Source organism: Dendrobium catenatum, unplaced genomic scaffold, assembly GCF_001605985.2.
Source record: "Dendrobium catenatum unplaced genomic scaffold, ASM160598v2 fragScaff_scaffold_1398, whole genome shotgun sequence".
NCBI classification, from domain to species: Eukaryota; Viridiplantae; Streptophyta; class Magnoliopsida; order Asparagales; family Orchidaceae; genus Dendrobium; species Dendrobium catenatum.
The window spans coordinates 1,219,330-1,246,697 of record NW_021319860.1 but is presented as its reverse complement, the minus strand read 5'-3'; the positions used below and the strand labels follow the sequence as shown (position 1 = coordinate 1,246,697).

The 27,368-nt window shown below is 35.1% G+C and overlaps 1 protein-coding gene across 1 annotated transcript in view; it reads left to right on the top strand.

Annotated features, from left to right (window-relative positions):
* Window positions 1–27,062, top strand: part of LOC110097369 (uncharacterized protein sll0005) — a 30,933-nt gene extending 3,871 nt beyond the window's left edge. The window contains exons 3-13 of the mRNA XM_020823710.2: window positions 5,746–5,922; window positions 7,669–7,812; window positions 7,999–8,104; window positions 8,237–8,385; window positions 8,471–8,596; window positions 9,202–9,345; window positions 11,768–11,855; window positions 13,200–13,573; window positions 13,688–14,011; window positions 18,576–18,791; window positions 26,610–27,062. Coding sequence (XP_020679369.1) covers window positions 5,746–5,922; window positions 7,669–7,812; window positions 7,999–8,104; window positions 8,237–8,385; window positions 8,471–8,596; window positions 9,202–9,345; window positions 11,768–11,855; window positions 13,200–13,573; window positions 13,688–14,011; window positions 18,576–18,791; window positions 26,610–26,744 — 1,983 coding nt within the window. The 3' untranslated portion in view covers window positions 26,745–27,062. The remainder of the gene's footprint in view (window positions 1–5,745; window positions 5,923–7,668; window positions 7,813–7,998; window positions 8,105–8,236; window positions 8,386–8,470; window positions 8,597–9,201; window positions 9,346–11,767; window positions 11,856–13,199; window positions 13,574–13,687; window positions 14,012–18,575; window positions 18,792–26,609) is intronic.
* The last annotated feature ends 306 nt before the right edge of the window (window positions 27,063–27,368 follow it).

The following is a 27,368-nucleotide window of genomic DNA, read 5'->3' as shown; positions in this document are numbered from 1 at the left end:
GGCTTTATTAGTCCACAAACATTTGTATGTATGAGCTCTAATGACTTTCAAGCTCTTGAACTTGATTCTCTTGGAATGATTTTTTTGTAGTGCTTCTCTAGTAGACATGCTTCACATAACTGATCAGGGTGTTTGATGTAAGATAGATCTCTCACCATCTCTTTCTTTAAAAGCAACGGTAGTCCGTCAAAGTTGAGATGCCCAAATCATATGTGTCATAACCAAGAAACATCTTTATAACAAACTTTGAGGCAGTTGATGACATAATTTTGAGTAGTTAGTAAGAACATTCTATTTCTTGACATTGACACCTTTGTAATCAAAGTGCTAATATTATCTTTTAAGAAAAGATAATTATCTTTTAAATGAATATTATATACTTTCTCCAAAAGTTGCCTTAAATATAAGATATTATTCTTCATATTTGACACAAAATAAATATTGGAAATGAATTGATGCTTCCTCTTCTTCAAGCAAGTAAGGATGTTATTTTTGCTTTTTTTACTTTTATTTTTGAATCATCTTCAAATGATACATTACCTCTCACCGATTCATCAAGCTCTATGAACATGCTTATTTTTTCACATATTTGATTGCTTGCTCCAGTGTATAGGTATGATGTTCCATCTTCACATCTTTCATTATCTTTGAAGGCTAACAATAAGATGATGCCTTCATCTCTTCTTTCTTCTATGTAGTTGACTCTTTCATGAACTTTATTTTTGGGTGCTCTACATTCTTCAGTATAATGCCCCAATTTATCACACTTGTACCACTTAACTTGAGATCTATCATACCTCGAATTTGAGTTCCTCTACCACGTCCTCTTGTTGAGTTTTCTCTTTCATAGTTATTGTTGTTGTTGTTTAAATCCCTTGTTCGCTTGCACAACCTCGTCATTGTCCACCACCTCATCCTTGTCCACGACAGCTTCTATTGTTGTTGTTGTTGAAGCTTACGACTGATTTGAGATCTAGCTTGAGGAGTTGTTTGGTAATCCTTTACTTCATATTCTTTCTTTCTTCATGGGCCTGTAATGAACTCAAAAATTGCTCTATCGTCATCTCTTTTTGATCCTTGGTCTCCTCGATAGTAGTTGTGATACTATCAAATCTCGATTCTAAAGATCGAAGAATCTTCACAATAATAGTCACATCTTCTAATTTCTTACCATTTCTTTTTAGTTGATTAGAAATGATGAGGATTCTAGAAAAATAATCAGAGACCATATTGCCTTCTTTCATATGAAAAGCGCCAAATTGTCTTCTTAAGGTTTGAAGTAATGGTAGCTTGCTTCATGGCCTTATATAGCAATACTTTTGAAGCCGCACCTTTTTAACATTCTCTTCTCCCTTGTATAAAACTTAGAGCTCTTCCTAGGCTTGCTTGGCTGATGTAGCACTTGAGATTTTGTTAAATCCACCATCATATAATGCTTGATAGATGAGGAAGAGAGCCTTATTGTATCTCTTTCTTGAATCTCTTAAGCTATTCTTCTTTGGTAAGGATAGAACCAACTCATCGCTTGGCTCATTGTAGCCTTTCTCTACAGTCTTCCAAACATCATACACTCTAAGAAGTGCCTTCATCTTGATACTCCAATTGTCATAGTCTGTTTTCTTGAACATTGAAACTTGGAAGGAAGACACATCTCCATTCTCCATCTCTATAAAGCAACTAGGATCTGATACCACTCTGTTGGAAAGAGATGACTTTTTAAAACAAGAAAATGCTAAAGAGAAAAGAGAATATGGAATATATTAGTTAGGCTAAGAAGAAGATGAGAGAAGATGAAAGAGAATACAAATTTTATTTCTCACTTTTACTTGATGCAAACTCAAAGACAACACCATCATTATTTATACTAGTAGTATCCCATTAGGATTGTGCTAACACATTTCAATCCAATGATTATAATTATGATGCACCGACACTTCTCCTCAAAGAGGCATGCAGTGACTGATACGCACCCGACACGACAAGCGTCCGACACGACAAGCGTCCGACACTTCTCTGACACGTGTCGGACATGCCGAAAATGTGTCTGTTTAAAAAAATATTAAATACAAATTGGACACGCGTGTCCGACATGCGTATCTTAAATATTTTATGATTTTTTTAATATAATTCCTTGTATTTAAAATTTTTACTTGTTTAAAATATAAAAATTAAATTTCTTATTTCCTATCCACAACACCAAATCAATCGTTCACACTTAATACCTCATTCATCAAATATTCTCATTTTCATTTCTCTTTGGCAGTGAAGGTATTTTTATCTCCTCTCTCGATGACAGATAAACGACATCGAGGCCCGACTCTCGTCATCCTAATATTAATCATTTTAAGCACAAATTTTAGTTAAATAACTTATTATTTTTAAAATTATACTTATTTAATTTTTATACACTATTTTAAATATAAAAATTATAATACTGTGTCCAACCCGTTTCTGTGTCCTATATTTTCAATAATTGATGTATTCCGTGTCCGTGTCATATCCGTGTCGCCGTGTCCGTGTCTGTGCATCATAAATTATAAATGATTATTTAGAATACACTTCTGTCTTCTATCATAAATGACATCAAATCTTTTTTTAGATTTTTCTAAGAATTACTCTAGAATAGGTTCTAGCATCATCTATAGAAGATTATTCTAGCAATCAAAGGCTCAAAGTAATAATGGGTCAAAATTAAGTTTAATTTCTAACAATTACTGCTTTTTTGGTGGTTCCGATCATAAGGATAAGGGAAGCTAAGGCTTTGAACCAAGATCATGCTTTCTTATGAGTTTCAAAATGCCATGAATAATGTGCTGCAATGCTTCATGGCATGATTGCATACATGATAGAAATAATGGAAGAGAGCATGAAAATGCCATGCATAATGTGCTGCAATGCTTCATGGCATTATGTCATACATGATGGACCCAAAGGAAGGGAGGGAGGGGACGTTATTAAAAGCACATAGAATAGTGCTAGTCTCATTGGTATCTAGCAGCAAAAGTTCCATTGACCTTAAATCACTGTGGAACACTACTCCCAAATCATATGGAGTTCTTTCACCTCCATTTTGGTACCTCATTTTTAGTGTTTGGCCACGTAATTCAATCACATTATGCACATGCATTCTCAAGTGATTGCATGCTAGGAACTCGCATACCTGTTGTATGCTAACACATTGACCTTAAATCACTGTGGAACACTACTCCCAAATCATATGGAGTTCTTTCACCTGCATTTTGGTACCTCATTTTTAGTGTTTGGCCACGTAATTCAATCACATTATGCACATGCATTCTCAAGTGATTGCATGCTAGGAACTCGCATACATGTATGCTAACACATGATTCAATCTTACATGTAACATGGTGCGAAATGAGACATGATAAACATTCTCAAAATATTATTTAAATCAAAGGCATGATCAAATTGAACTTTCAGTGCGTGAAAAAACATGAGATTAACGGACTATTGCATTTTATGGATTTTTCTAGAATTAATTAATCTAATATTGTAAGGTCATAATCACATCCCAAAAAGGGATCGCACAAAGCTCAAACCATTCAACTGAAAGACATGAGCTCTGTTCAATATTAGGAGTTTTTTTTTAGAGTTTCTCTTCCATATTTTTATTGCTTCTCTCTCTCTCTCTCCCCCCCCCCAAAAAAAAAAGTGATCAAACTAACTTCATTTTGGTGAACAAAGTACGATGGCAACCCTTTCATTTTTTGGCTATTTTTATTTTGTTATGTCACACTATTCTTTTTCTATCTTCTGCTTCCTCTAGTTAAGGCTTTGTCATAGAATGTTCTCTTCTCGAAGCCCTTACCCAAGACTGCATATCGGAGTACCATAGTAAGAGGAAACCTCCTCTATTTGTAAGCAATGGACCTGACCTATCTCTCACCTCTTTCTTTCCCTCCATTATCATCCACCATTTCCAAATCAAGTTCCATCTCCACGTATGGTCGTAACCACCCTAGTATACAGTCTTCAATCAGCATATGTGAATTTATTGTCTTGGTTTGAGGACTTTATTCCATTCCTTTGTGCATTTGGAGTAGGCGGATGCAATAATTCATATAAATTAAGGTTTTAAAAATCGGGCCGGATCGACCGGCCAGACTTATTCAACTATGAACTAGTCACAAGGCCGGTCTGATCCAATCTGAAAATCGCTTCTGCATCAAGCCGGATTGAACCGGCTAGAGGTTCAACCAACGAAATGGTCCTAGTTCAATTGTTGCATTATTTATATAATTAAATAAGTAAATTCAATACATAACAACTTAAATATTAAATAATATTCGTAATTAAACAAATTAATTCATATTTAAAATACTTAATTTTAAGTTAGCATGAAATTATTATTATATTTATTTGCCTCAAAGCACCAAGAATCATCATCAAATTGGCTCCACTCCATATGAGTTCTTAACGTATGAAAACCCAAAAAACTACATAAATAATAACAAGAAAAAGTTTTCAAATGATGTTGGATTAAATACATGATTTGAGGTTTATGAAGCTCACAACATATATATTAATATTTTTAAATTGATTATTTAATTAATTCTTTCTAATGTGGATACTATTATTTTTTGTTAATAATAATAATTTATTTATTAATTTATTCACTATAAAAATAATTTTATCTATTTATTAATGATAAATTATTTAACGTAAATAAATTTTAGATGTAAATTTATAAAATAAATTTGGCATATAGCCTATAGATGTAAAATATATTTAAACATATAACATAAATTAATAATAATATATGAATGTAAAGTCTTAAATGGTGACAGTGGGCGGAGTCGGCGGTGGGCGGTGTTGGGCGGCAGCTGCAAGTGACCGGCAGTGGGTGGCGGTGGTGGGTGGCGGCAGGTGGTGGTCAGCGGTGGTGGGGGGCCGTCGGGGGGGTGGTGGGTGGCTGTCGGTGGAGGGTTGCGGCGGGTGGCGCCGGTGGGTGGCGGGTGGTAGCGGTGGAGGTCGCTGACAGCGGTACTTAAGCAAGGAGCAAGAGGTGTATAGCATTATTGCCCAAAATTGGGAGATAATGCTTTACCTTAAAATTGAACTAGAATGAAATACATTGTATTTACTATACTTTATTTTGGATTTGCTTTTCACCCAACTAAACACCAAAAAGTGAAAAAGCAAAGCATAGTAAATGCTTTGCATTCACTTTTCCTCCAACCAAATAGCCCCTTATATTATTGTATGATTATTATACTATTATTTTTTCATTTAAATAAGATTTAAATAATTTTAATATTTATTTTGTCATCCTGTTCAACCCTGGTTGAACCATTGAACTTTGAACCTGTCCTTCCAGTTCAATGTCCAATCTGATTTTTACAACCTTGATATAAACTGTTTCCATGTATTAGATGTCATCTTTTCTGGGTGAAATGCTATTTTGGCTCTGTTCTGCCTTAAAGCTATTAGAGGCCATGAGGATATTGAGGGACTGAAATTCTTGTCCGATTCCCTTGCATGGCCTATGTTAGGCCAATGTTAGTTGGCCATTGCTATGGCCACCACCTATCTCCGCCACTTGTGGGAAGAGTTAGAGGTATAGAAAGCTCATTCATAATGAATGTTGATGGATTTTAATGTGAAATAGCATGGCTTTCTTTAACTAATTGATCACGTTATTTGATATATGTTACAAGATCTGATATATGTTACATGATCTTAGCGGTTTCACCGTTTTATCCTTTTGTGCATGTGGTTAAGCAGGTAACAGCAGCAGAGAGTAGCGAATCCTTACCTCTTGTGTATGATCCAGACATTATTTCTTTGTATTGGAGCAAGCGCCCAAGAGCTGTTGCAACTCGTATAGTACAATTACTGTCTGTTGCTGGTGGTTTTCTATCTAACTTAGCATTGGATCTGATAAAGAAGAAGATTAAGGAGGTGCTGCTTTTGCATCACCATCTTGTTTGCATTTATATTTCATTTTGTCAATTGTCAATCTGCTTGTAGAGGCCACTCATCCTGCTGTTTTCATTCTGGGTACTGGATGCTTAACAAATCTGACAAAATCTTTATTTTCTAGACGTCATTATGGTTGAAAGTTGTTGATTGGCTTGAAATGTTTTTGCCGAGAAGTCATTGAACTTAACTTTTAATTCAAAACCGAAAATTGAAAGCTAGTCTATATGGATTGAAGCATTAAAAAAATGTGGTCATGGTTGTATTCATTTTGGTTTTGTTTCTTTTTTATTTTTTTCAGTTTAGAAAAAAGAACTCATGAGAGCATGTTTCTTATTGTTTGGAATGATGTGTGATAAATCTCAAATAATTGACATGAACTCATAACTTTAGAGAAACAACCTTCTCTTCTTATTAGTGGGATATGAATCCTTTCACCAAGAAAGTCTATTTCACAACTTGGTTTTTTGGAAACAAAATTGGTTTTTTCTTTAAATTGTAAAAGAATTTATAGGAGTGATTTCAAATGTTTTGAAAACATGATTAGATGATGTTTTTGACTAATTCGCTTAATTTGGATAATTAGTTATTAATAATTATAATTAGATATTAATTAGTGTTCTAATTTGAGTAGGAAGATTTTGTTAGTGCTTAATTTTGGTGATTAGGTTTGTGATTGTTAATTTTTTAATTATCTGATGAAATAATTCTTATTAGCTATTTAATTAGGTCAATCAGGGATTGATTAGAGCTTTAATTAGTTTTTTTATTATTATACAATCACATTATTTCAACATTAATCGATTGTTTAGGCAGAATAGTTAGTAATTAATTATTTATTTATACTAATTAAGCATTACTTATGTTTAATTAAGATCATTAGGACTTGCAAGTATTTAATATTGGTACTTAAACCTTGAAAATTGACTATCAAGTAATTGGTATTTAATGAATTATTTAGCCTTATAAGGGATTGCTTATTATTTTATTTAATATTTATTTATGATAGTTAAGGTTGAAAATATAATTAATTCATAAATAACCGGAATGATCTTTTTTTGGGACAGTTAGGCCAAATAAGGCAGACTCACACACACGTCGCATACACAAGACTCGAACTCAAGACCTTTTAGTTGGTAGCCTAAGCTCGCAACGAACAAGCCAAGGTGAGCTGTGTAAATAACCGCAATGATTGGTGACTATTTATACAATTTTTTGGGGTTTTGTTTATCATTAAAGTCTTTCAATATTTAATTATGGTAATTTAGCATGGCATAATTAACTAATCAAGACATTTAACTTATTATTATGCTTAGTTTATAAAATTTATTTTAACTGAGTGAATAAATGTTAAATAATTAAAATATTAATTTACTTATGAGGTTATTAATTAGTAATTATAATAGTAACTTGGATTATTTAGGTTTTAAATAAGGATTAATCAGGAAAATTAGTACATTTATTAATTATGGATTGCATACTTAATCATATTAACTAAATATTGATTAATGTTATTTTATTTTTATTCCCAATTTTGTTTCTAATTTTTATTTCTAATAGGAAATTAGTAGAATTTCCAAACATGTCATTATTCTAAGTATAAAAAAAAAAAATCCAACATGACCGTAGTTTTCCTTTGTATCTAATTCTGTATTTTAATCCTTTTATGCAAAACTCTTGCAAAATTTTCCTCATATTTGCATTTAATCTCTTCTTTTATATTTTTAGAATGAAGTTACAAGAGCTATTGAACTAAGGGAGATTGTGACATCTCTCGGTCCAGCTTATATTAAACTTGGGCAAGCATTGAGTATTAGACCAGATATATTATCACCTGCAGCCATGACTGAGCTACAAAAGCTTTGCGATAAGGTATGGTCATGAATTTTGTGGGAGGTCATAGAATTAGTTTCAAACTATTCTTATACTAGGAGAAATCAGTAGTAAATATCTGCTTGTCTCCAATATGGAGAAATATGACTAGGTGAATATGGTTTCTTTGTGAATAATGCATCTTCACCATGCTGATTTGTAAGTGTAATTACATTATACTGTTAGGTCCCTTCATTTCCGGATGACGTAGCTATGGCCCTTATTGAAGAAGAGCTTGGTCAGCCTTGGCATGAAATCTACTCAGAGCTTACTGCTTCACCAATCGCTGCGGGTAATCTCACTTTAACAATTGAATGGTCTCTCTTTTATCATGTTAATTTATCATCTTCTCTGGAAACTTAATGCCCATTAAAAGATGTTACGGAAACAATATTAATGTTTGTAACTCACATTTCCTCTGCAGCATCCCTTGGGCAAGTTTACAAGGGTCGATTGAAAGAAACTGGTGAGTTGGTGGCCGTTAAAGTACAAAGACCTTTTGTTTTAGAAACCGTAACGGTAGATCTATATGTTATCAGGAAACTTGGCTTGTTTCTCCGAAGATTTCCACAGGTAGTTCTTCCATTTTTTTTGAACTTTTTTTTTTGGCTGAAGAACTTTCATTGCCTTTTCTTAAATTTTTATACATGATTCCCAGGTTTCCATTGATATTGTTGGATTGGTAGATGAATGGGCTTTTCGGTTTTTTGAGGAACTTGATTATGTGAATGAGGGAGAAAATGGCACTCGTTTTGCTGAAATGATGAAGAAAGACCTCCCTCAGGTGGTTGAATTTTTTTATGGTTATGAAATCCATTGTCAGTTAGCCATTCTCAATCTAGCTAATTTAACCAGAAATCATTTTTAACAGTTTATTAAACTTAAAAGCATTTCATGCAAGACAATTGATTTATCATGGAAGTAGAAACAGTTTGGAACATGTGTTTAGACCGCAAGTTTGGCCATGCTTTTGAATCATTGTTTCTTCTGGAGTTCAATGAACACACCGTTAATATAAAGAGATTAAACTTTGTGGCTATGATGAATGTGTTTTGAGTAATTTCTTTTTCGTCTTTAACTTAAAAATTTTCATATATACAGTTTTTTTCTTTTTATGTTGAAATCCTAATTTTGCATTGTCGTCATCATCATAATAGTCATCAGCAGCATCATTTGTGTATCCCAATTATTTTGTTTTAACTTCATGATTTCAGATTTTCGTCACCCACCAAAAAAAAACTTTATGATTTCTGATTCCCCATTTCTAAGCAAGTAAAACCAATTATTTGGAGTTACATTTATGGAAATTCGTAACCGAATTGATGTTTTGATGTATTTTTCTTATTTCTTTAGATAACCATATTGTCTTAACTTGCTTGCCTTTCTCAGGTTGTGGTACCCAGGACGTATCACAAATATACATCAAGAAAGGTACTCACCACTCAGTGGGTAGATGGAGAAAAGTTATCGCAAAGCACAGAAAGTGATGTTGGGGCATTAGTCAATGTTGGAGTAATATGTTACCTAAAACAGGTTTCCCTATCTACTTTGTATTTTATTAGTTTGCTTGAAGGAATTTTGCAGTTTTGTCAACAGAAAATAGCTGCATTCTGTTGCTTATCTCATTAGTGGAATAGTTGTGCAAATTTATGTTGTCCAATATAAACTAATATTAGTATTATAAGGTTGTGCATGTTCTTATTTGCTATTTGCTGCATGGAAGTTTTCGACTAGAATTTTAGCAAGCAAATTATATTTGAAAGGGACTGTCATGCCCTTATTTAATTTGGTCTCTAGCTTGCAGGTATTTTGATTTCATATATCTTTAAGGTTTATCTTGTGAAGTTAGTTAAAAATAGAAGGAAAACACCTTGTAGCTCTGTTGACCTGTAAACCTATGATTGGACTGGCTCCCACTACCCACGACTCCACCTCGTCGGTTCCCTCAATCCCACAATCTCCACATAACTCCCCACGTTCGCTCCTCACGGCTCAAAAACTCCCTCACACGATATGATCGAGAGATCCAGGCATTCAGACTTTGGCGCACACAGGAAGATGAGATATCGAATTCCCTCTTTTCCGTTCACAGAGACCGCATTGAAAGCAACATCTCGATTCCCCTCTTCCAATCCAGGATGCACGAACCCCAAATGCTCCCGCTCACGACCTCCGATTTGAGCTTGCACACCTGTCCGCTCCGTTCCATGCAAGCAACGCTTAGCGCGAGCAAATCCACGAGTAGAGCCCGATGTCTGCCGTTAGCGTGCAATCCAACCTCCCATGTGAGCCACACATCCGCCGTCTTCTATCCAGCGTATGACCCAGGCTACCTTGTCTGCTCCCACACAAGGACCCCGCCTCCATTCGTGGATCGGTCCCGCCTTCCTTGCCCGATCTTGTACACGTCAATGACCGAGCTGCCTCACTCTATGATAGTGTTTCTTGTTTTGAAATAGTAAGGAAGGAGGTCTTTATTATGTTTTATTATTATTGTTAATAAAATATTGTTTATTATAATTGCTATAATTAAAGGGATTCATTGTATTTCATTATTATCATTAATAAAATATTAATAATAATAGTTATTATAAGTAATAATTAATAATAATAATAATAATAATAATACTAATAATTGTTATTATTATTAATAAAAGAAAAACATACGCTGCAATCATCAATCGGAGGAGTTGAAGTCGTATATCGGGGTCGATCCTTCCCCTGAAGCCCTTGATTGTCGATTTAGATTCGATTGAGCGAACCTAAAAAGGCAAGTGCCATTCTCAACCTCCCCTCGTGGGGAGGGGGTGCCAAATGGATGCCTAAACTCCAAGGGGGGAGTCCTTGGCCATCAATTTGATCTGATCGAGCTGACTTGAAAGGGCAAGTGCCCTCCCGACCTCCCCTCATGGGGAGGGGACGTCGGAGGTTGTCGAAATTACGACGGGAGATTGCCGAACTTACAATCCGAGAAATTCAATTAAATTAAAATTTAACTATTAATAAATTTAAAATTAATTTAAAATTTGAATTTAATAATCACTTTAAAATTTAAAATTAATTAACCTAATTAAACAACTAATTAACTAATTTAAAATAAAATTAAAATTCAATTTTAAACTAAAATATAATAGAATAATTGATTAATTTAAAACCTAATTAAAACTTTAATTTAATTAAACCAATTAATCTAAAAGTAAAACTAATTTCTTTTAATGAATATTTAATTAATAAACCATTTAATTAAATTTTAAAATCTTTGAAATTATTTAAATTGATTGAGCAACTAACTTTAAAATTTAATAATTAAATATTTTTAAAATACTAACGAGCTGAGTAGTTAATTTAAAAATGAAATTTAAATATTGTAATTAATTAAATTAAGACTAAAATTTAATTAATTAACTTAAATTAATTAATTAATGCAAATTAATTTAAGTTTTAATAAAATGCATTAAAAAAATAACAAAAAAACAATGTTCACACTAAACAACCTAAGTGCAATACCCACCAACTAAAACTCAAACTCCTAAATCTAAAAAAATACTAAAACTGAAAGAAATCCTAAATAATCCTCCAACTCCTAGCAAGCTCTAGCTCCTGGTAAACACTGCAGCTGCAAGCTCAAGCTCTTGCAACTGCTAGTAACAAATATATGCAAACAAATAGACGAAAGTCAGTTCAAAATAAACAAAACCAGTACTAGAAAGAGCAAAATTAGCACTGGAAAGAATAAACAAGTAGGTAAAGCTACTAGTACAGGCAAAACTTGTGTTGAAAGAAAACTAGAATTGTGGACAAAACAAGATGCTAGAAATAAGATATTGAAGATAAAACAACGGTACTAAAGCAAATTATTTTATCCTGGACTTATAAGGCTACAATTTCTTCAGCATGGACCAATATTTCATAAAAAGTTGAATTGTATTTGATTGTTCAATAACTTGATTTGCAGCTGCTTGATACTGGCTTCTTCCATGCTGATCCGCATCCTGGTAACATGATTCGGACGCCTGATGGAAAATTAGCCATTCTAGATTTTGGTAAAATTTTCTTTCTTAGAATGCTTTACTAGCAATTTAAGATGGTAGTAATTCATTGAGAAACATCATTGTTTGGTATATCCATGGTGAATGAGCTGTCCTTGAAACTCCTTTCAAGTTATGATGTATTACACTTATTGTATCTTTGATGTTCGTTGAAGCCATTACTGGGGTGTACATGATAAAAAAAGCTATTTTTGGCAATTACTTGTTGAATATGCAGCTAAATTTGTGTAATGGTTAGCAATTTGATCACTAGTTGATTGCATTATGAGAAAAAAAAACTTGATAAATAATAGTTACTTAAATCATTCTGCTTTCACTCTGTGCTGCAAAGAGGTCGTGGAAAGCCATAGATGTCGGTAAAAAAGTTCTGAAAAATGCAGGATGATTTCTACTGCAGAACACACGCTTTTTTTCAAGTACTGTTTATCAAATTAGTCTCTCAGCCTGAGATTTTGCATAATCCAAGTCATCGATGTTTCCTGCATATTTTATTTTGTAGTGCATTAACTGTTTTACTTATTCTTATCTGGTTGGAGCTAATTGCACATCCACCTTGAGGAAAGGCTTTTTGTTAAGAAATATCACTACTCCGGATTGTTCTAGTTGGATTTCTCCATTGTGGGCTTGAATGTAATGATGCCCAGCAAGTTTTTTTATGCTGCCTTCAGAAAAAAAGTTTAAGCTTAGTAATGATAATTTGGAAATAATTTCACATATGATCATAGAGCTAGTAAATCCTAGCATTCCTACAGAGATTAAATTGGCATAATTTTGAAGATGTGAGAGATTTTACATTTACAAATATACAGAGAATAATACTATTTCACATCCAACATGGATTTTAAGGGAATTGATATGTATATTTTGGTAACATTTGTACATTCTTGTGAGGGCTTAGTAAATATCTCAAAGTTTGGGCCAACTTGTAAGAGCCAATTTGGAGAAGTGGAAGTCTTGTGACTGATTCAGCTGTCATTTTTCACGATGATTTAGTTGATCACACCTGACAAAATACTTAATCTATATATGCTTCATCGATTGTTGATACAACCATTTATAACCAACTCCAAATACAGTGCTACATACATTTCATGTCTGCATTGAATAATATGAGTTGCATTTTCAATCTTTACAGATTTCCATGTGCTGCTGTCTTTTCTTATTATTTATTTTAACGAGTTGCATGTTCTGCAGCAATGGCATAAGTTATCTCTATAGTCTTGTTGTTACAAATTGATCATGAAGTGTTTTCATCTGCAAAACCTTGTAGTATTTGCATTTGCTAGCTATTCTTTTGAAGTGAGCAAGAAACTAAAGTCATTCGTGCTTCTGCTGAAGGTCTTGTTACAAGGTTGACTGATGATCAAAAATATGGAATGATTGAAGCAATTGCACACCTGATTCATCGTGATTACAATGCCATCGTGAAGGATTTTGTCAAGCTTGGTTTCATTCCCGATGGTGTTAATCTTGAACCGATATTGCCAGTGTTAGCCAAAGTTTTTGATCAAGCACTTGAAGGAGGTGGCGCAAAGAACATTAATTTTCAAGAATTGGCATCAGATTTGGCTCAGATAACCTTTGACTATCCGTTCAGAATACCACCTTATTTTGCATTGATTATTAGAGCAATAGGAGTACTGGAAGGCATAGCATTAGTGGGGAATCCTGACTTCGCTATTGTAGATGAAGCATATCCTTATATTGCGCAGGTTCTTTTCTCTCTTTTATCCTTAAACCTTATCTTTCTTGTTTCACTCTTTGATAGCAAAATATTTTGATCATGGAATTGTAATTTTGTGGTCTTTCTCCATTTTTTAAACCAGAGACTTCTAACTGATGAATCCCCGCGGTTGAGGAATGCACTAAGATATACTATATATGGAAAATCTGGGGTTTTTGATGCTGAAAGGTTTATTGATGTCATGCAAGCATTTGAGAATTTCATTACTGCCGCTAAAAGTGGTGGTGGTGAGGATCTAAATGGGAATATGGCTGGCCTCGGTATTCTGCCAAGTCAAACAAATTCTTTAGTTCCAGGCTTCCCAATGATAATATCACAGCAACAAAAGCCGATTAAAACAAGGGCAGCCCTTGCCTTTCTCTTATCTGATAAAGGAAACTTTTTCCGAGAATTTATTCTGGATGAGGTAAACCATTACTAAGTGCTATTAGTATTATGAACTCTTATCCATTTGCTGATCTTATACTGAGCAAAGTTCCTTATTTTCTTGTTTAATATTAAAAAAAGGCAATAATTAAATGGCTACTCATTTGTATATCCCACTTGATTGTTTTTCCGCTTGGTTATCAAATATCAAATGAGGTAAACTATTGGAGAAAATTTGCTGATAATTTCAAGAGGAAGCTTTCAGTAAATATATACTAGAGGAAGGTATGATGCTATGCTTGGCGATTCTGTTGTAATTGTTGGATACCAAAGTAGGAAGGTGGTGGCCCACAGATCCATGATAGTAGGCTAATATAGAAATCTACATCACACAAAATCAGGGAGCTTTGGGAAACATTTTTTAATCATAATTATTACACTTTCTAAAGATGTATATGCAACTATGTATAGATTCCCATTGAATTATGATAATGGTCACTCTCTTATTTTATCCAGGATATCACATCTAGGTTAGGGACCTAATTTTTGACTTATTTTTTCAGCTTAATTCCTTTCTTTTTGCTCCATCTTTTTTTAGCTCCTCTACAAGAGAACCAACCATTACGAATGTTGAGATCTTGACCAATCCAATCAAAGAAGAATTCTAAGATTTACTTAACAAATATTGGGTGAATGGAAGAAATTATTTAAAGTGGTCTCAAATTTTGAAGAACTTCATAAAATGACAAGGGAAATTTGATTAACTTATTAATCCTCTCCAGAATTATGAAGATCCATTGTTCACACTTTGGGATAAAGGAGATGAAGGAGATTCCATGATCATATCAGGTCTATGGAACTCTATGTTGCCTGAAATCAATTGGCCGTGCATGAAAATAGTAAATGAAGTATGGGAGCCCCTAAGCCAAACATAATGATCTTTGATGTTGCTCTCATCTCTAAGACGAAGACAAACCCTTCAACCACCTAGCATGATTATCCTGTCGACATTGAATACTTCAATGCAATAAAGCCTTTATGGTTAGAATTAGATTACTACTTAGATCTCAAGATGAATTATAATGATGTTGTTATGATTCTACAATATTATGTAGAAAGATATTTGACTTTTTAATTAGATATTTGGTAGGTTAGAATTAGATATTTGAGTTTTTAATACCTCAAATAGTTCCTCCAATTTTTTGGTAATTGACTTAGGTACAACTAATCATGTGACTTATTCAAAAAAAAAAAAAACTAATCATGTGACATATTTGGCCAATATTCTCCAAACCTACCAACACTATCCTAATAATAGAAAAGAAATCAAAATAGCTGATGGCTCCTTAACTGCAGTTGCATGACAAGAAAATATTCTCATTGTACCTTTTCATACCCTCAAAAAAAGTTCTGCATATCTCCCATCCTGTTATAAATCTTTTATCCATTCATACAACCCCAGATCAAATGTGTAATGTGGCATTCTTCACCGATCACTATACTTTTTAGGATCTAATTTTGGAGAAGATAAGTTGAAAAGCTAGATAAAATGATGGGTTATACATACTTGAAGATAATAATGTTTGAAATAATCATTCATCTTTTTCCTTTATATATGTATTTTTCTAATTAAGACATTATTTGGGATCATCCTTATAGATGATCTCTGTTTAAAATTCTTAAATATATGTTCCCTCTGTATTCAAAATGTTGATATTGAAAAATTTTATTGTGAAGTTTTTGAGTTTGTTAAACATCTTTTGTTATCCTTTTTCTATGAGTGAATTTGAATCATTTACTCCTTTCATGTTAAGCCACTTTAATGTTAGGGGCCCTCGAATATCTCTAATATCTGTGGAACCAAGGGATTTACAACATCTGTTGATGATTGTTCTCTATTAATATCAGTTTATTTTATCAAATTAATTTCAATTTAAATTATATACTCCCAACTTTTTGTAACAATGATAAAAAAATCAATTTGGTTTCAACATTAAAAATTCAGGGTGGATAATGCCTACGGTTATTTTAACCAAATTTTGTCTCATTTCTTTAACAAAGAAGGTAATATTTACCAATGCTCATGTCGATACACCCATTTGTGAGATAGTTGAGTTGCCTAAAGGAAAATGACTACATGATGTAAGTGGATTTTAACATTTTAAATTTAAATTTTATGGGAGTTTAGCAAAAGGTTTTACACAATCCTATGGAATAGACTACCAAAAATATTAGTTTATATTGCTAAAATGTTGACCTATAATCCCACGTATAGGTCTGTCAAAATCGGGTCATGGTTGGGTTCGGGTCCAACCCGAAACTAACTCAACACTATTCTACCCATTTTTGCAAACAGGTCGGTTTTTCATACCCAAAACCGACTCGCTTCGGGTTTGGGTCACCCGAACCCGACCCGCATAGTGCCAATGCGTGAGTTCGTCGTCGAAGGAGGTACCTTGGATATGAAGTTATAACATTTTGATTGGAAGCAACTAAGGGAGTTCGCTCGCTGTGAAGGTACCAGCAACCTTGGCTCCGTTGTTGTTCGACTTCGCTCCTTGGATGATGTTCCTTTTCGGTCGGATCGGAAGTTGCAACATTTTGATCGAAAGCAATGACGGGAGTTCGCTCACTGTAAGTCATTGCCTCGGCTCCTTCGTTGTTGTTCGACTTTGCTCCTTGGACGACCTTCCCTTCTGGTCGGATTAAAAGTTACAACATTTTGATCTAAAGCAACGACGGGAGTTTGCTTGCTATGAGTCACTACCTCGGCTCCTTCGTTGTTGTTCGACTTCGCTCCTTGGACGATGTTCCCTTCCGCTCGGATTGAAAGTTACAACATTTTGATCGGAAGCAATGACGGGAGTTCGCTCGCTGTGAAGGATTCCGAGTCAAAACCAAGTCAATTTTTGGTTTCTGGGTCAACCCGAACTCGACCCAAAATTCAAAACATGTCGAAAATCGGGATGTGAACCCAACCGATTTCGGGTTTAGGTTGACCGAACTCTAAATTTTTGTGTCGGGTTCGAGTCGGGTTTGCAGGTCGTGTCAAATATTGACACTCCTACCCATGTACATGTTTGGCCATGAACCCGTCACATTGACAACGTGCTCCGCATGAACTCCGGTCCTCTTCGCATGCCTCATCTTGCGTCATTAAAAGGTCAAAGAAAGTGGCATTCGGTGAAAAAAAGCAACTTATCCCAATATTTTGATCTGAAGCTCCAATATTTTCTTCATCATGTCCTCTATGTTGGAAAACATTCCTTCCATGAATGAAATCATTCCTCAACTCCATATTTGAATTGACTAACTTCTCCTTCTAGTTTATCTTCCAAAGCATTCACTTTTTTCGGTGCCATTGATCTCGAATCTTGCTCTGATACCAATTTGAGAGGCCTTGATGATCAAAATAGCATAGAACAATATAAAAAACAGCAACTTATCTCCAAATGAATCCATAAATAATACCAAGAGAGCTGTTTTTACTAGTTTCCAAGTAAAGTAAGAGAATATACAAGTTGATTCACTGTTTGAGTGGTTAATCATCTCTCCCACAATTCCTAGTATCTACTATGAATCCAAACACCTCTCACAAAAACTGCTACATAAATTCAAAACATAACATAAAATCTAACCCTCCATAATCTCCCCTCTTAAACAGTCCAAATCCACCCCCATAATAAATTCCCCCCCCCCCCCTTTTCCCACAGAGTTCTCCCCTCTTCTTCTATAGCCCCCTTCCCAAAGAGTTCTCCCCTCTTCTCCTATAGGTGATAAAGGAGGTCATGGGCCCCTCCTAAGATCATATCATTGAATGGGTACTGATGTTTATGCATCGTTGATTAGGTATTAGTGGGCAACTTTCCTTTGATGCTTACTCTTTGTCGGTTTTTTAGCCGCTTCTTGCATGGCTTCTTGTTGATGACTCATCACAAATGACTTAATTCAATCAACTATTGGCTTAGCTGGTCTAAGGTCAGGTTGGCCCAGGTGAGCAAGCCCAAATCACCAATAGCTTAGCCCATCTCATGGAATTGACTTGATCAGCCTAGTCCATACCAATATGGCATCAAAAAATTCTTACATAACTCTAGATACCTTATTTATATGCAAAAGAAACAACAATCTGCTACTAAATTTAATCATTGACTTAAATAAACTTTAAAATGACAATGAAATCAACATAACAAAATGACTTACATAACTAATATGAAATTAAGTTCCAGAACTTTCTGTTCTCTCGGCAACACGATTTTGACATGATTTCTCTTATGCTTATCATATGTTCTTATAAGGTGGATCTAGGGAAACAAAGATTTTACTCTGATCTTAGTAAAATTTGGAAGGCAACTGGAATTATCATATAAGGAATCTGCTAGCACGATATGTGCTATCTTCTGCTAGCTTCTCATATACATTTATGGCTTTGAACTCAGCTGGTATTCTTTATGCTTGCTATCAGCTTTTCTGACATTTTAAGAGCTAGTAAACTTCACGTTTGTTTCTGTTTACCTGATCTAATAAACCTATGTCAAGGCGTTTTTTTGAAAACTTCTTTCTCTCAATTAATTATTTATGCTTTTCTCTGGTGGTCTATACAGATTGTTAAAGCAATTGATGCAGTTTCAAGAGAGCAGCTAGTACGAATGAGTGCGGCCTTCGGATTTGGAAGTATAGCTCCAATTTTTAGTATGGTTCCTCTCAAGCCCACGTCTCTGCTACCTACAATTACAGAGGAGGATGAAGTTATATTGAACAACGTGGAGAAAGTGTTCAAGTTTCTAACTGCTGGAACCTCGACTATGACAGCTAACCAGGTATTCCTGCTTTTTTTTCAAGAGAAAGTTCAAAATCATCCCCGATTATCTATATTTCATCAATTTAGTTTTAGGGTTTCACATATTTTTCAATTTAGTCTCTCAATTATACAAAATTGATCCCAACCACTTATGCTCAATTTTGTAAAGTAGACGAACTAAATTCACAAAATGTAATACTCTTGGACAATTTAACTAAATTTGCTTCATATGAATTGAGGATTATTCTGAACTTTCTTCTTTTTTTTTCTTGAGGATTTGCCGAGTCATATTGATGTGAAATAGATTGTTCTGGGGTTTTTAATCTACTTTGCGATTTACCTATAATCTCAAGGAGCTACATACATGTTTTTCCTAATAAATTTCGCTATGTAGCTAGGTTTTTACAACTTAATTATGTATAATTCCTCTTATTGTGGAGCCATAATTGCACAAATTTTTAATCATTTTATATATGGGATCCCATGAGTCAAGAGTTGTATGCCCTAATTTTCTAATATTTACCTTATGTGAGAAATTTATGTTGAGCACCACTAACTCATGATATCTCTTCCACTCCTATACTCACGCACGCTAAAGATTCCCAACCGAAACCGCTCAACCCCGAGCTCTTGTTTTCTAAGTACCGCTAGGAGGAACCAGGCTAGATGCTCGAACTCCCTCCCTATCAATCTCTCTGTGCCGCACACAAGTAGATGCTTGAACTCGCCTTCCTCTCGATCTCTCTATGCCACACACGGGAAGACTCCAATGGCCTCTCTTAGTCCCTCTCTTGTTTTCAATTTGCTGCATGCAAGAGTCAATGTTACCCTCCCTCTCTTTGTTCTTTTGCATGATCCGTCTGTAAAAGCCGACCCTGCTTGTTCCTCGCTCGCTCGATCCTTGTTTGACCAATGCCCACGCCCGAGCCCTCTCTCCCTCACACTCCCTCTCGTTCGCTCTATGCCGCGCACAAGAACTGCACTCGCCGAAGCCTCCCCTATCCCTTCTCTGTTCGTGTGACCCGACTACACAAAAGCCCAAACTGAGGACCATACTGACTCTATTTACACTGCTCGACTAGACGCTGTTGTCGTTCGCACTCACCACTCTCGACACCTCAGTCGTTCGACCTCACGCGTAACCTCCTATACGTGCGTTTGACTTAGTGTGCCGTTACTTAATTGCTCGACTCGATCAATCCCCAACCCGTCCTAAGCCTCACACTCGATTTGATCACTCAACACAATTGTACATGTCGTTGTCGCTTTCGCCCTCAACCCGTTCACACGTCCAACACTCTTCCTACACTAAAAAGTATAAATTTCTTCTTGCTTGCTCAAACAACAGGTATCAAAGACCCGCGTCCCTTGATCTTTGATCGCTGGGAAGAATGAGCACATACAATGATCCCGCGTTCCTTGATCTTTGATCGAGCTGGGAAGAATGAACATACAAAGATCCCACGTCCATTGTATCTTTTATCCCACATAATTAATTTAAAAAAAAAAAAAGAAAAAGTACCACTAAGCTAATTTTACAAATCATGTACCATTTCAATTAATTTGAATCAAGGCAAAATAATTTGATTCATTTTGGAGTTGGCTCAACGTATGATGCATGCAAGTCGGGTCTTGTATGTTGTTTGTAGGGACAAACCTCTCAATCTGGAGAAAATTTATAAATTAATGCTAAGGACCAAAGCTAGTATTTAGTTCTCTTGATAATTAATAATTTTCATGGTTCATTAAAATGTTGCACTCAAAGATAGCAAGATTGTTTAGAGCACTCTCAAATATTAATTACACTGATTACACAAGCAAATCAGACACACCATAATTTTAAAATTTAAACGTAACACTCAACATATTACAATTATAAGATACATTATGCGGTGTATTGCAAGTGCAAATGCTTTATACAATAATGGTGTGTAAAATACATTATGTAAAAACAGTGAGCTAGATGTGTTATGCAAGAATAAATGTGCTTTGCAAATATAGTGATTAAAAAAGAAAAATGCATTTGCAAATGCTAATGTAATATGCAAGAACAACGTTCAAAGTTTATCTATACAAGAGAAATGAGCAAATGCAAATACATTGTACAAATATAATGAAAATACAAAATACATTGTGCAACTGTATTGAGATTGTAAAATACATTATGCAAATGTAATAAGAGTACAAAATACATTGCATAAATGTAGTGAGAATGCAAAACACATTATATAAGTGTAATGGAAGTTTAAATACAATATGTAAAGTTATGCATGTGCTACGATCTCTACGTCTAGCTCCTAAATACGAGATTTGAGAATGCTTCGCGGATGTATTATAAGTGCTCAAACACCCCAACGATAGGCGTGTTGGCAGAAAATTTTAAGTGGAGGGAGTTATTTAATTTTCAAAATGCCTTTAAATTTCTAAAATCATTCATTCAAAGAAACCTAAATTCAATTCCTACTAAAAAGTTTAAATTTTTAAAATGAAATCCATCACTAAAGCTTAAAACAAAAATCCATCCAAACTTCGCAATTGTTTGGCGAGGATGATGAATTTAAGAATATCTTCAAGTCACAAAGACCAAATCTCTTGTCGAATATATTGCTACAATCCATTCTCAATTGATTTCTCGCCAGCAGGGATGTGGCACGTGCCCTCTAACCAGGTGGTTTTGTTGCAAAATGACACCACTATATTATGGTCATGACCAAAACTGATGCGAAACAATCAAGAATTGCACGGGAAATTTTAAAAGAATTACAAAGTTTGCTACTTGAAGATTAAAGTTTTATAAGGCGAAATTCAAGAGCTTTCAATTGGCAAAATTATTATGATAAGCAATTACAAGACTCAAAGTTTGGAGCAATTGAAGATAAATATGAAATTATCACAATAAAAACAAATGCGTAGTAATACAATCCCACAGTTAATATTTAGATAATTCACTACGAGTTACCATGCTCACTCACGCTCAAAGTATGGTTTAGTGAGAAAGGCTTTCAGCACACCCAACGATGCCACGAGGACGGTCGCAACGCCAATGGTCTTGATCCACGGAAAGGTCGGCGGTGGAGGAGATGGCACGGGTGGATGACCGTTGATGGTCCAATCGTAGTCCGAGAATTGGTAGTCGACGATCTCCACGAGGGTAGGGAGGATTCGATTCAAGTAATCCTCGACGATATTGTCAAAGCCAAACCCGACGTCGAAGAAGGGTGATCGAGCGATGTGGATGTCTCCGTAGACGTCGAGTACGAATCCACTATCAACTTCGGGATCCGCCATTCATCCTTGCCGGCAATGAAAGAACACCATTAAGGAGAAAGGAGATATGAGGTGGTGAGGGAGAGCATTTGTGGTTTGAGAGGAAGGAAGAGGGAGAAGAGAGGGGCGGCGGTTTTCCAAGAGAGAGCAATTAGGCTTAGGCCAAGAGCAATAGATCTTTAATCCAAAAACCTGAAATTAATTTCAGGTTTTAAGTGGATTTGGAGGGAAATCCAAATTGAAATTAATTTCAAAATTCAAAGGAGTTAAAGGGGAGTTAATGGGCAAATAATGGGAGCCCATCGATGGTGGCCGACAGCATAGGGAGAGAGGTAGGGGATTGGGGAAGGATTTAGGGAGTTTCCAAAAGGGGATTGTGGATTAGGAAAGTTATTATGAGATCTAATTTATTTTAAATTTAAATTGGGATCATGAATAAAAACTTTCCTTAATAGGAATTTCAAAATTAGCAAGATTTTGAAATTCAAAATTTGAATTTCAAATAGAGCCAAATTTTCGCTCTCATGCCCAACTAAGTTTGGAAAGCATTGTGATGATTGAAATCATCATCATGATGGAGAATTGAAGTGGAATGGGCGGCGGCAAGAGGAATGGGGAAGGGGCGGGTTGATGTTGAGGTGGATGGGTGGGGTTGAGGTGGGGAGCTAGTGGACGGTGGGCTTGGGAAGAAGAATTAGGAGGCGATCGGGATGGTGAGCTTGGATGGTGGTGGTGTTATGGAGGCCGGCGGGTGGGAGTGAGGGAATGGGTGGGGAAGACGATGATAAAATAGAAAACCACGAGTCGAGGACTCGTCCAACGACTAGTGGGCCTTGCACTTGCTCACCTTGAGCTCTCTCTCTCCATTCTCTAGCTCTCATGCAAGAAGTAGAAGACAAGATAAAATTTTCATTCAAATATTCATTAACCAATACATAAGAGAATGGCCATATATTAGGCCTCACAATGACAAATAAACAAAAGACAACAATGCCCCTTGGGCTACAATAGTGACTAACTACCCATAAGGGCAAAAATGGAAAACTAAAGAAATAATAATGACTAATACATAAAATGCATCAAAAGTAGAGACTCTCCATCGTGGCCATCGATCTCCTGTGTCGCCTCTGATAGACGCGTCGAAATCTCGTATTGATGTCCCCATCAAAAACCCATATGTTATCTAATGGTAAAAAGCCTATTAAATAATGAATTATAGGGTGTGCTCGATAAGATATAAAGTCCTATGTTAACTTAAGATAATCCCTCATGGCTGCCAACGAGATTCCTTCTATAGGTTGGGTCGATTATCTCCTCTGATTAAGTAGATTAGGGACCATGATAATCGGGAATGAGAAAACCATGGGATCGTGATTGGGCCGTTCATCATCCCCCCATCACCTGCTTTAAGTGTACGTTGATAAATTTCAAATTTCCAAAAATCGTAAAATATTAAAATCAGACCTCAAAGCTGCTGCTACCTAATAAAATCGTGAAATCCCTGGGTAATGTTTTATCTAAAATCTAATTTTTCTTCACAAAATTTATGCTAGAACCTAAACTCGTTGAAACTCTACCTGTCGACAAAAAAGAAGTGTGAGAGGCTAGGGCACGAATTCTCAGGGCCCACAATTTGTCTTTGTTAATACTTGCTGAAGTGAATATTGGCATAAAGTTTATGCTGGAAGCATCGGGAGAATGCATTTTTTCATGATCTTCTTCATTATTATTATGCACGCTTTTAAGAACTCTGATAGAATAAGCCTTTTTTTTATTAACTTTTTCTTTCCTGTTCATCTGAAATTGGAGTTGATCAAATTTAGTGGTGTCAAACATGGTAAATTTATTCCTGTGGGCGTGCGTTGGATATGTTAACTTAAGTAACTAAGTATTATAGTTTGCTTAGCACTTAGCAGTTTACTAACTTTTATACGAGGCATTTAGAGTCATTCTCATTTTGGTCTTGCTGGTCTCATTTTTTTTTATCTGGCTACATACTGTATATTTTCACTCAAGTTGGAGGATCAAATACTTCATTAAAGTTAAATTGACTTGATATGTCATCAAAAATCAACTTGATCAAGCATGAATCTTAGTGGACATTTGAAATAAAAACTTGTAGAATTAAATTCATGATCATCCAAAGTCTGATTTCAACAAGCTTATAGCCAAGCTGATTGGCTAGAACAAAAAAATCCAACAACACAACAAACGATCCAATCTGAATTCAATTAAGCCCAGATCAAGAGCTTAAAGCGTATTTATAAATTTTATAATACTAATTGAATGACCAAATGATTTTCAAATTTGACATGTTTAGAGTTAAATTGAGCATCTCGACTATAGAAAAATTCAATGAGCTCAATGTCGCTTAATTTTGACAACACATAAATGGCGAATGAACGCTCTAAGTCGATGGAATCAATACGGGTTTATTCGATGGAGTGTTGCATATTTTCTTCATATTTATAGGGCATGTCATTCTCAAAAATTTATAAATATCCATCCCCACTCTTTTTGTACGAAGAAAGACCCTTGATTATAGATTCAAGTGAAGTTAAAAGCTTGAAAAATCTTGGAGCTCCAACTAAGCACCACCATTGTCAAAACTTTGCCAACCGACTTCTATTATCGGACCATCGCCCAACCACCTCTATTGGACCATCGCTCTACCGCTTCCATAGGACCACCGCTCGACCATCGCTGCAGACTGTCATTGTTGAATCACCTCCCTATTGCTACCATCAAACCACTAATTGACTTTCGCAATCAGATCATCCTCACCGTTGGACCACTATCAGTCAGTCACAATTTTCGGACCATTGCCATCCCTGACCACAATCGTTAGATCGTTGCCGTTGGACCATGGTTATAGACCATTTCCATCGTTGAACTACAAACGTTAGACTGCCTTCACTCGATCATCATTGTCAGACCACCGTCACCCGATCACTATTGATGAACTATTGCTGCCCAACCACCCCCATTACCAATCCGCAACAATCGAGTTGTCGTCGCCCAATCACCATTATTGGGGCGTCACCACCTGACCAACTTTGTTGGACCATTACCACTCAGCCACAACTATTCGAACGCCATTCTTCTCATCATATCAACTTTGGAAAATTTTCTACGAGCTCCTCATACTCTTGTAGTCTAACCATTTCCAAATTAAGAGACATGCAAACAATTGTAATCTCACATAGTGATATCAGTTCAGCTGAATTGGGCTTTATGTCACCCGTTGTTATCCGTTGCATAGGAGATTACGTTTCAACTTGTTCTTTTAATAAGGACCTATAACACCAAAGCTGTTTTCAGTTACTCTTGAATGGAGTAAATTCATTATAGCAGAACAGAAAACCCTATTTTTATATTAAAGGCTGTAATATCTAATCTAAACTTATTATTTATTTTAATAATTATTATATATTCCTGCACCTAGATTATTTATATTTCTATTTTTCTTGAATTCTTCGCATGTGACCTATTTTAAAAATCATCAAATGTTGCATTTGTATTAAGAATGAATTAAAAAATAAGGATTAACAGAGTAGTCTGCAAACAGTTGGACAAATGCTAGTTCTGATGATGATAGAACATTGTTCCCTGCCATTCATTTTTCAAAGTAGAAGATTGCAGGTTGCATTTTGCTCATTTCCATCATCAGTCACATAATTCTCTATTCCCCCTTGTTTGCCGGTTCACACCATCAAGAAATTTGCACAGTGAACACAATAATTTAGAGCGATTTCAAACAAATTAATTGTAAAGATCATTATGAGCCCTTTCAGGACTTATTGTTTAAATCATAATTAATTGTGTCCATGATTGATAAATTTTAAAAATTGATGAATAGAAGTAATAACTTGCAATAGAATTGTATAACCATACTACATTGCTTTTTTGCTAATATTTTTCCAAATTTTGTTGCAAGCATGGGTGGATCTCCCTTGATGTCAGGGTGGGCAAATTCCCTTGATGTCAGGGTGGGCAAATGCACACCCTCAAAAAAATAAATAATATATTAGTGGGAGAAATTTTTATATTTTGCTCTCCTCAAAGAACCTTTTTGCCCTAATATTATCATCCTAAGCGTCATTGCCCATCCCACAAGTTCGCACTTCACAACCACTTTCACGATTCACGCATTTGAAATTCAAGACGTCGCCGTCTCGCAGCCGTCTTTTTCCCAATCGCATTTGACGTTCAAGAAGTCGCTCGTAGTTTGCACTTTGCCCTACTGGCCCTAGTCTTCGACCATCAATCTAATTTGAAGATAAATATGTAAGTTCTATACAAATTTGAAGATAAATATGTAATTGAAAGATAAATGATAAAAATTCTCTTATAAATTTGATAGCATTACGTTGGTTTTTATTGTTATTATTATTATTATTACTATTTGATGTTATTATTTTATTTTATTTTATTTTTGTTATTATTATTGCTGTCTAATTAATTAAAATTTTGTTCATCGTGAATAAAAAAATCTGTATCCGCCCCTGTTTGCAAGTATTTAATTTGACAGTCCATCAAAAAATTTGACTGTTACACCGGATTGTCGCAGGATGTAAACATTGCAAATATCATACAAGAACTCCTCCCAGTATTGCCCGGCATCTCCGCCAAAGTGTTGCCAGAGTTGTCTAGCAGGCTAACTTCGCGTGTTCTGGCTCGTTTGGTCCGAGACACATTTTTGTAGAATAATGCGAGGATTTCTTCTACACAGAAGCCTTTATCAACAGGTCTTTTTTGTACATCTTTATTTCTTATACCATTAGCTTCATGATGTATAAATTAATAAATATATGAGAAAAAGCTCCCCCTGCAGCTAATCCAGCGTTGAAAATGACCTGGTGTTGGCTAAAATCTTCATAGGGGCATATGATTTTTACTTGATATATGTACCGTTATGTCTTCATCTGTACAAACTCATTGCCAAGTTTGGTAGTGAGCTTTCAACTTTCAATATAGTGTTTGTCAATATAGAAAAGTTACTGTGCGCAAAACTTATGTACAATTAAGTGCGTTTTGTTACTCTTATTGTGTGTAGAATATTGATATAAATATTTAGTATATAATCATGTATTGTAACACAAATTAAATGAGAGTGTAATTCTATCAAAATTGGGAGGCAATTATGAAGGTTTTTTTAGAGAAAGTTTGTTGATTTGAATTCAGATTTGGGAGGGAATTAAGAAGATTTATTTAACGAAAGATGGTTGATTTGAATTCAGATTTGAGAGGGAATTAGGAAGATTTATTTAGGGTTAATTAAATTGTTTTATTTTTATTGTGTAAATTGTGTTTTACTATAATTTTTTTT